Source organism: Denticeps clupeoides, chromosome 3 (genome assembly GCF_900700375.1).
Source record: "Denticeps clupeoides chromosome 3, fDenClu1.1, whole genome shotgun sequence".
Taxonomy (NCBI): Eukaryota; Metazoa; Chordata; class Actinopteri; order Clupeiformes; family Denticipitidae; genus Denticeps; species Denticeps clupeoides.
Window position 1 is genome coordinate 23,394,258 of NC_041709.1, and position 10,786 is coordinate 23,405,043.

At 46.1% G+C, this 10,786-nt stretch overlaps 1 protein-coding gene across 1 annotated transcript; it reads right to left on the reverse strand.

The window, feature by feature from the left end:
* Positions 1-15: 15 nt before the first annotated feature.
* Positions 16-6,592, reverse strand: c1qtnf6b (C1q and TNF related 6b). The gene is made up of 3 exons (XM_028973630.1): positions 6,500-6,592; positions 4,693-4,899; positions 16-2,367 (listed from the first exon to the last, which is right to left on the reverse strand). Exons 2-3 carry the CDS (start codon positions 4,889-4,891, stop codon positions 1,823-1,825), a joined length of 744 nt encoding a protein of 247 aa, XP_028829463.1. The 5' UTR covers positions 4,892-4,899; positions 6,500-6,592; the 3' UTR covers positions 16-1,822.
* Between the last annotated feature and the right edge of the window lie 4,194 nt (positions 6,593-10,786).

Genomic DNA, 10,786 nt, shown 5'->3' on the forward strand with positions numbered 1-10,786 from the left:
ATAAGGGACATACACTGTGGATTGCACATTTATTAGCACCTGTAGTTCACTTTAAAGCACCAGAGTGAATATTTACAAAAAAATAACACATTCTCACGTTCTCCAGACATGTCAGCTCTGCTTTTAGTCCATAATGTCAAATTACACCTAAATTCTTCACATTATCACTAGTGGTTTTGGGCCATTTCTCTGATTAGCTTCAAATTGCAAGAACAGGAAGTGATACAAATCTTGAAATAATAAATAACAGTTTTATCTTGTGTATACAAATGGTACTATAAAATCCTTCAATGATTATAAAGAAAATACCGGAGCTTTGACTTTCAGAATTTTCAGAATGCAACTGGCGGCTGAACGAGCCAAGGACGTGGATTTCACTTCACCCACAGACACCGACGAGAGAACCCTCGCTTTGTGCAACGTACGGTTCTCCTAGAACGGTGGTTCTGGTAGTGGGCTGGGCGATTGAATGACTGACTTAACCTTTGGAAAAGCTATTTTGTGCATTACTTAACCTACCACAGTGGCAGCTAAATACAATTCTAATACACAGCTATTTTAACACAATGGTGTTTGAAGACCTACTGAACGATTGCATGACTGAAAAGGATTTAATAGACATGGACTGCGGTGTTTTCACATGTGAAGAACACAATCACCGACCACGATCTAACCCTGACTTATAAACCAAGTTCACAAGGTTGTAACGAGACCCTTCCTGTCTCTGAACTGGTTTGTTGCCAATTACAAATATCTTCTTCTATGGAATGGAGTTTGTATTATGTTGTGTTGATGAACAGTGTAATATGTCTGTAGTTATTTCCATGTCTGAGAACCACTGCCCGAAAGATCTTGTCCTTCTGTCTATCCCTCGACCGCACTCTCTGTTTCTGAGCACCGTATTGTGGAGTCTGGAATCGATTGTGGCTGATCTGATACAGTTCCCTGTTTTCCGGTTTAAAATGACCAAAGCAGCCCTGGTTTTGTACGTCTGTATTCAGAGCTAGTTTACAGCCAGCTGTGGCACTCAGCTGACGTCTGCCACCACACTTGAGAAGATGGATGTGAGGTGACTGCAGAGGGGGAAGCACCAAATCAACCAGGTTCCCTTGCACACCGTAACTAGTACAAAAAACGGGAGTTTTCCACTAGGTCTCAAACTGTGTGCTTCTTGCAACTCTTCTAGCATCGACACTCATAGCTACTACTCGCAGTGCACTGGGAGTACCCTGAAGGTCCATTCTTCACAGCCAAAAAGATCAAAATGCTGGCCACTCTGTGTCCATTTTTTCAAATGTCGGACCACCAACATTTGAGCAAACGTGACGTGGTTCATGGACCAACTGCAATTAAGGACAGTTGAGATTGTCATTTCTGGCCAACGTGACACTTTGGATTTTCAACACCAGTCAAGAGTACTAGAAGAATGCAATTTGAGACACAGTGGAAGACCTTTGTCCCTCTGGCTCCGACAGGCAGACTAATAAAAAAACTGTATTTTATCAAAGAATTTTCAATGCCCTGCTTTTCCCCGCTCTTGAGGGAACGGCGCACCGGCATTCCCATCAGCATTGGAATCACAATTCACAGATGTTTTTTTGGAGACAGAGCAGGCTGTAATTTTCAGCAAGTAATTAACGGCACATTTTGCAATTTCTGCTGCTCAGCAGCCTCGAGAGGATCTTTGAAGAGGATATGTTTTGTTAAAAGATGTTCCTGATCTGCCCCATTCTTTATTCATGGTACATTTGTCTTCCCTGAGAGAACATGGATATGAGCAATAGTGAAAAACCCAACCGAGAGTTAAAATGCGGAATTTTCCCTACACACTGGGTGCCACCAGGTAGCCGTTGAAGGTGATGTAGATGTCCACGTCGTCGCTGTAGATAGCATTCTCGCGCTCGCGCTTGTAGAGGCGGACCCAGACCTCGTCGTTGAGCTCCAGCGTCAGCATCACACTCTGGCTCTGCATGATGGAGCGGTCGCTGGGCTGAGCATACAGGATCACCTGCTCGTGCTCGTTGTGCATGAGGTGCAGGTAGGTCTCCTTGAAGTTCCATGTGTGGATGTTAACGTTGAAGAAGTAGACACCTGGCACGTAGCAGTAGAACTTGCCCTTGAACATGCTGAAGTGCTCCCCGAGGTTGACGAAGACTGTGTCGAAGATCATGGCCTGGTAATAGTCCTCACTGTGCAGAGCTTTACGCCGGCCCACCGAGAAGGATGAATGTTGGGTTTTGCAGGGGTCTCCAGGGGCACCTGCTTGGCCCTTAGAGCCTTTAGGCCCCACGGGACCTAAGGAGCCTTGCGGTCCCTCCGGCCCTGGCTTTCCAAGTGTGCCTCTTTCCCCTCTATCTCCTTTGTCCCCTGAATGTCAAACCACACGACATAGAAAACGGCAAAACATCAAGCTTCTGATATACACCACAGATCTATTAGAGGTGTGAATATTCACTGATTCACTTCAATTATCATGTCAGCATTTCGATTTGAAATGCTGACATGATGACATGATAATTGCATCCCAATGCATCCCATTAGTTTTTCAAAAAACAAAACTTCACATTATGTGTTCAAATACATGAGTGAGCAGAGAGTTAAGGCCTCGTTCACACGGCCGTCTGAACCAGGCACTTTCTGGCGTTCGTGGTGTCAGGCGTCAAATGAACGCTAGTGAAACACCAATCAAAAACAGCTATAAAGGGCAAAAGAAAATGCACATGGCAATGAGAGGGCGATCGTTTCGAACGTCCGTGTGGATGAGGCCGAAATCCTGTACTCAGATCAGGCAGCCACAGACACTACCAGCAGTACCTCTTATGATATAACCGAGTATGTTCTGCACTGCATCGATGCAGAATTGCGCTTGTCTCCAACACGATGCATTGGTTATGAGAAAGATTTCAGCCCCCCCTAATACCTCTATATGTATATCAGGCTCAGTCACTCAGATTCATACCATTTTCCAGCTTTGAAAATCAGTTCAGTTCAGATAACCAGGTCATAAACATTCTTCACTTGTCCTGTTGGTAGTTTTAATGTTTTGGCTGATTGTGCAAAGCCTTGTAGTATTACAGGCATGAGAAGCTAGGAATGTACCAACATGCATCTGGTCCATCCGCAGTGAACTGCAGCGCAAAACTATTCCTCATTAACCAACCAAAACCGCACAAAAAAAAAAAAAAAAAAGCTTTAACTTCAAAGTGCATGGAGCGCTGCAGGGAAATGGACCCTGAGGGGCTCCTCACCAGCTTTCTGCTGTGACTCAGTTCTAACCCCTCTGCTGCGCGTGTGTGCCTTTCAATCTGTCTATCTTGTGTACACTCATACACACAGGCACATGCTTTTCTGCCACATAAGCAAACTCCCTGCCAGAACGTTTTTTCCACACTTTCCTCAGGAGAAGGTTCTTGCCTAACGTACAGGAAAATAATCCATGCATGCATAGGAACAAATCCATAAGGTGAATGATTGGATGTTTTGGAAAACCTACAGAATTAGATAATTTAATTAGGAAAAAAAATTGTGTTTGTTGCCAGATGCAGTTGGTTGGATTTCCTTAATTGAGGCTTTTCTGTAGGCATCACCCAACACGTCAGCATCTAATGTGTATAAATGTGTGTCCTCTGACTGCAATCCTATCTTTTCCTGTTCTCTGTGTGACCGTGAGAAGGCTGGACTGAGACCCAACAGGAAACAAAAGGACATGGTGCAGGCATGTGGCCTCCTCTCAACCTGAAAATATCTCATCAGGCTGGGTGCCACGAGCCGCTTATCTCGGTCTGGAACTCTTTCCTTCCTTTGGAATTTCAGAAACTGTGGTTATTAGAATTCGCTTCATTGCAGTCCACAGATATCAGCCACAATATTAAAACCACAGACAAGCATCGGGTGGGAAGATGCCCCACTTCTGATTCCTGGGCCCATGTAGAACCTGTGTGCAGCTCCTAGACTCCCTTTACTGTTGCTAAACGTACAGTGCATCTTTAAAGTATTCACAGCGCATCATATTTTCCACATTTTGTTATGTTACAGCCTTGTTCCTAAATGGATTACGTCCCTTTTTATTCCTCAAAATTCTACACACAATACCCCATAATAACACGGTTGCAAATGTTTACATCAGTATTCACAGCCTTCGACATGAAGCTCATGGTCATCCTTGAGATGTTTCTGCGTCTTAGTTGGAGTCCAGCTGTGGAAAAAACAGTTTGTTGGACCTGATTTGGAAAGGCACATTATGTCATTATGTTGTCATTATGGGATGTTGTGTGTACAATTCTGAGAAAAAAAAATGAATTTAATCTATGTTGGAATAAGGCTGCAATGGGACACGGGGCGTTTCAGGTGCAAACATACACACCGCCTCTGCTCTGCTGCTACTGCTTTACATTTACTACAGTTCACACCAATACGCCACCTTTGCACACTCCTGTACAGATGTGTATTTATTACATATTTATTTTGCCTTACGTGTCCCTTCTTTAGTGTGCAATGACAATAAAGTATTTAAGCTTTAAACTTAAGAGGGGACACCAGAACACCAGGAACCAGGTTTTGAATGAGATGGTTCTGTGGAAGTATTGGACAATGAGAAAACAGAACTTTATCTGCTGAAACCTTGGTCCTCCAATCTAAATGCCAGTGGTTAGTCACCGTAACCCCATACGTGATGATGACAGTGGCGCCTACCTTTGAGGATGGTCATGTTGATGAAGGTGCGGACCTCAGGGCTCACATAAAGGCCACCAGGACGAGGTGACGACGCACTCTCGGGAGGGTCCAGGTGGTCACAACAGCGACGGCAGTAGCGAAGGGGAGGCCGGGAGGGTGAGGGCACTGAAGCACCCAGGGGAGGGAGCAGCAGAACCAGCAGAAGAACTCCAGACATGACAGCACCTTACAAACAGCGAGAGAAAACAGTCGATTCGGTGATGGCAGAGATCCCAGTCCTGCAGAAGGGTGCCAGCGAGTGATAATAATAAATAAAAATAAAGTGAAGTGATTGTGATACACAGCAGCACAGCACACTGTACACACAGTGAAATATGTCCTCTGCATTTAAACCATCACCCTTGGTGAGCAGTGGGCAGCCATGACAGGCGCCCGGGGAGCAGTGTGTGGGGACGGTGTTTTGCTCAGTGGCACCTCAGTGGCACCTTGGCGGATCGGGATTCGAACCGGCAACCTTTTGATTACGGGACGGCTTTTTTAACTGCTAGGCCACCACGTGGGCCAGTCCACGGTGGCTGCGTTGTCTTTGACTCTTCTGAGTTTCATGCAGTGCAGCACTGGCCTGAGTAAAAATGTACATTTATGGCACCTGCCCTCATCCAGCATTTACAAGGACAGCCCCTCAGGAGACAATGGTTTTAATTGGGGTTTGAACCTGTGACTTTCTGCTTGATAGGCACATGGACCAGAAGGCGTTACAAGGAGGGCTTCCTGGACTTTCAGCTTTCAGTCCACGTCCTCATTCAAACGGCAGCCACGTACAGGAACACGGCAAACCAAGCCGGAAATCCTTTTTTCCTGGCATGCGGCCCTGTGCCGTAGTATCATAACGGGACAGTTGGTGTGACGTTCCTGGAACGACGTCTCACTTTTTAAGCAATAATCGTGCCCTGCACAGCTGATGTGTCGAGGAGTTGCGTCACCCAGCGATATGGTGAGCAGCAGCTTTCGCCTTTAATAAAAGGTAAAATCCCCACAACGTCCTGTGAACGCTCCTGGAACCGTAAGGGGACGTTGATGGAACGTTATTTGGTTTGTGGACATAGGCCAACGATTTTTATTATCGATTTTGTCACCTGATGGTAGTCCGACAATGAAGACTCCTCTTGACCCATAATTTGGTATGTGTGGTGGTAACACACTCGCCCATGAACCAGAAGACCCAGGTTCAAATCCCACTTACTACCATTGTGTCCCTGAGCAAGACACTTAACCCTGAGTGTCTCCAGGGGGGGACTACTGGAGACACTACTGATTGTAAATCGCTCTGGATAAAGGCGTCTGATAAATGCTGCAAATGTAAAATGTAAATATAATGTATACTGATGGCATAAAATGTTAATAACATTTGAAACATGATGACATGATGGTGTGGAGAAATATGGCCAGGGATTTGGCAGCTGACATTTATGAGCTTTTCCTGTAGATCCGGAGTGAAGGAGTTGTGGTCTCTTTCTCCAGAAACACGTGTTGAGGATCTCCGACCTGGACGCGTTTATTCCCCGGCCATCTAACTGCAGGAGGGAGTGAAGCCCGGACTTCCCCCAGAACAAAGAGCCACGTCCGCAACTTCAGCATCCGCAGCGCGCAGGAGATATAAAAAAAAAAAAAAACCCACGAAACTAACCACGACCAGAGCAGCGTGGTCCCACGCAGCAGAACGTCGTTCCGGGCGCCCTGCTGACGTGTCGTCCCGCGTTTAAAAAAGAAGAAGAAGAAGAAGAAGAAGAAGAAGAAGACCCTCTGGGCATGAAACCGAACTCACCTCAGTCCGGTCGCGGCCGCTCCGTGTCTCGGTCTGTCGCGGTGTGGATCTCGGGCTGCTTCTGCATCTCCTCTCCGCCCGCCCTTCTCCTCGTGTTCCCGGACGGAACGCAGAACCCGTCCGCCGAACCCACACCCACCGACAACGACCCGCCCAGAATCGCACCTACCTGAGCACCGCGCATTTTACATTTACATTTACTCAGGGGTTGGTAGTAAGTGGGCTTTTAACCTGGGACTCTGTGGCTCATAGGTGTGTTACCCACTAAGCTACTACCATCTGTCCATCCATCCATATATCTATCTTTCTATGAGTCTGTCTGTCATAGATTTAATATTTTTGGATACAGCATTTAGGCCATATTGCATGAGGTTGCCATGTGGCTGTTTAGCAGCTAATTCCATTAATCGTGTTAAGTGAACGCATCTGCCACATTATCAGCCACCCTGTCAACAACACGCGTCTAAACGGATTGTAGATATTCAGAGCGCTGCCGGGGAACCAGGGGAATGCGGCTGATGGCCCGCCCGTTCCACAGTAGAATCAGCATGGTGGCCATGGGACCTTATTGGTCTGCAACCTCAGGGATGTGTGAAGAGAGGAAATGCAGGATGCTTGAAGATATGAGTAGCTGCACGATCTCAGTTGCACACAATGTTCTGAGGGCAGATTCTGAAGACCAGAGTTAAACAACACAGTTGTTTAACACAGTTGTTTAACTTGCTCTGAACAACTTCAGAGCAAGATACGATGATGATGATGATGATAAAGATGTTGGAGCATTCTAACCACATATTCTAATAAGAGGTAGAACTACAGGAAACATTTTGTCCAGCAAATGAACCTCCTGGCCTTCAGGACATTTTTCAGCAAAGATGGTCTACAGGCTTCCAGACCAGGACCCCCCTTATCCAGAGGGACTTACAACGTGCTTTCAAGTTACCATCGATGAAGTGATCAGTCCCGGGTCATTAGGACCCAACTATGAATACAATCTTTTTATTCACTCTGTTGTAGATTCTGCTGTAGAGAACGTCCACCCCCCTCCACGCCACACGACCACCACCATCTCCACCGACGCGCCCAGCCCCATGTGGGACATACCCATGGTCCCGGGACCCTTCAGTGGGGCAGCAGGTACATGCCAGACGTGCAGTGAGAGGGGCTGCATGTTCCCAGAAGGCACCTGGAGGCTTCCTTCCCTGCGCGGTGCAGGGAAGGAAGCTGGCCGCTCTGCCAGCGGGGACGTGCAGCAAGAGGGGCTGCATGGTCCCAGAACCATTCTGGGGTGCCTGGAACGGTCGCCGGAGTCTCCGGGACCACCTCCCTGCGCAAGGCGCATCAGAGGGGACGTGCGGAGACAGGGCCCGCACGTATCTGGAGTGATCATGCTAAATGCTGTATGCTGTATGCATGATAAATGCTGTAAATGTAAATGGATCAGCCCGGGGAGCCAGCCCAAGGGACCAGGGCTGCCACACCAGACCACGCCGTCCGCCCTGCTGTCTCAACTGATGGTACCTCTGGGGCTCCGAGGACGTAGCCCTTGGAGGGGGGGGCTCTATAAGGATTGGCTCCAGGTGATCGCGACAGCTAAAGCCAATTCTGACCGCCTATAAAAGACTGTAACTCCGCCCCTTCTGGAGTGGCAACATTCTAGCGAACTTAGTGTGTGAACTGGATGTGATCGTGACCTGGTAACTTGCATAGTTTTTGAGTTCTGGCAACCGCCACACGCCTGCGGGCTCGTTTTTGTTCTCCCCATTGTTTCACTGTTTTTCGGTCATCGTGCTGATGTTTATTTGTGTTTATTTATTGTTTATTAATAAATCCTTGTTCCCAATATGTCTCGCCTCTGCGTTCCCTCTCCCGTCAGCTCGCCGTCGTGACAGTAATCAAATGTAATTAGTTACATTACTTTCATATAGTAATTAAAATAGTTACACTACTATTAAATTATAAATAGGGTAAATTGTAATATTCCCAACACTGCCTGTTCTCCAGGATTCCGCAGTCTCCCAGCTAGAACCCTCTACCCCGGGCAGGGTTTCCAGGGTCCATGATTCCATGAAAACATGGAATGTTCCATTTGTCTTTTTTTTTCACATTGCAGCATTCTTATTTCAAACCATTTTTCCTCTTATTTTTTATGCATATTTAGGTTCTGAAATACTCAATTAAAACCAGGGGAATGTCCAAATCCACAATCCTTCAAATACCGGGTTCTACATCCAAACCACAGTCAAGAGCTAATGAAACTTAAGTTCTGGAGTTAGGATAATCCACCTTAGAACCTTGAACCATACATATTTAACAACAACAGCAGTTAAACCATGACATTATTTTAGTCCCATGACCCTCGGCATGCTGGGTTGAACCCCTTTACAGTTCTTTTGGTCAGAATTTAGATTATTCATAATCCCCATATACATGACGTTCGTTTTTACCCATGAGAAATAATAGAGTGCATTAGACTAGAAAAAGAAAAGAAAAAATATACCTATGATGGCGATTATTGTACAAAAACAAAAATGAAATTGCAAAATAATGTTTACTATTTCAGACATTTCGGAATATGTTGGATAATTGACAGTATTGTGGATTCTAATAGTGTCTTTATGAGCAGCATCTGTAATGCAGGCGCTGTTTTAAACATCCTGCTGTCTTCTGGAGGATTTGTTTGCGTTTAGAACATATAGGGTCACAGCTGGAGTGTGTTACTGTCATGTGTGTGTGTGTGTGTGTGTGTGTGTGTGTGTGTGTGTGTGTGTGTCTGTGTATGTGTGTGAGTGTGTGTCTAAGCCTATCATTATATAATTATGTGTGTGTTCTGTATTTTCCACCCTGCCTCCCACGTCCCTCCCGACTCTTTTCTTCTCCCCTGCGTCTCGCCGTTTGCAAGGCAACAGTGCACACGCAGGCCCTGTTTCCAGAATTCCACACTCCTCTTGCTGCTGCTGGTGGAATGATAAAAACATGCAGCCCTCAGCCGTTCCTGCAGAACATCCTGAGGGACGCTGGAGTTCCTACCCACACACTAAAAATTTTCTTCTTCTAATCACCCACCCACCCCCACTGCAACATCCAGTCTGGGTTCCTTCACAGATCTTCACTGTGCACATCCAGGTCCAGGGAGGATGGGCCCGGAGTCTATGTTCCTTTACAGATCTTCACTGTGGGTCTCTAACTGCACATCCAGGTCCAGGGAGGACGGGCCCGGAGTCTATGTTCATTTACAGATCTTCACTGTGGTTCTCTAACTGCACATCCAGGTCCAGGGAGGATGGGCCCGGAGTCTATGTTCCTTCACTTTGGTTTTAAAAATAATGTACTTCCAGGCCCAGTAGTGGATTGCTTTCCTGTTGCTGTTACAGAGAGCACATTTTCATTTCATAAAATTAAGCATCACCTCCCCTAACATGTCCTCTTATTCACAAGCAAAACATCATGTCCATTGTCCCGGTCCATCGTACCTTCCCTTGCCATATGAGTCGCTGCTTGTAAGTTTGATTGGTAAAAGTGTTTTGCATGCGGTTTTAAATTTTGTTTTATGAAATGTTGATTTGATCTCACACTATTTAGCCACCGAATAAAAAAAGAACAAAACCACCACGCCCCACACAAGCACTGGTGGAGGAACACCAGTAGCCTCTCCTGGAGGATGTTTATCTGACGTGAAGTCATTGTGGTTCATCTATTGTGGTGATATTCGTGTGTGTGTGTGTTTTTTTCAGGAGGAAAATACCAGTTCTTCTATTTCTTAAAGAGTTCAAAATTTGTACCAAAAACTAAAACTAAATGAGTCCAGATTGATGTTTTCAAAATGAAGTCACGACACAGGCCAGAAAAATTCCAACCACATTTCATGTGCAAAAAGCCATAAGGCAAGTCGAGAAAACAGGAATTGTTGGCGGGGCATCCGAAATGAAAGAGGACAAATAGCTGTGGCTTTGTGAACATTTGACATTTTCTCTCATTTTAAAGAAACTGCTGGTGTTTTTATGTTGCTGTCAGTATTTTTCCTGCGGGTTCGTCTGACACACACACTAAGTAAGATTAGCTCAGCATCAGAAAAAGAAGTAGGGTGGGTGAGAGCTGTGCATCATGCCTACAGGCCCCTCCCCTTCTGAAAGTTCTTGTGTTTGCTGCTCCAAAACGCCCCCTGCTGAGCAGCTCCTCCACCCTGGATTTCACTTCGGTTTCATACATAATTTGAGTTTCATAGAAAAGTTCTGCAAACCGGATTCATGGCACCGATGAACGAGGTCTCTGCATGTGAGAGAATCC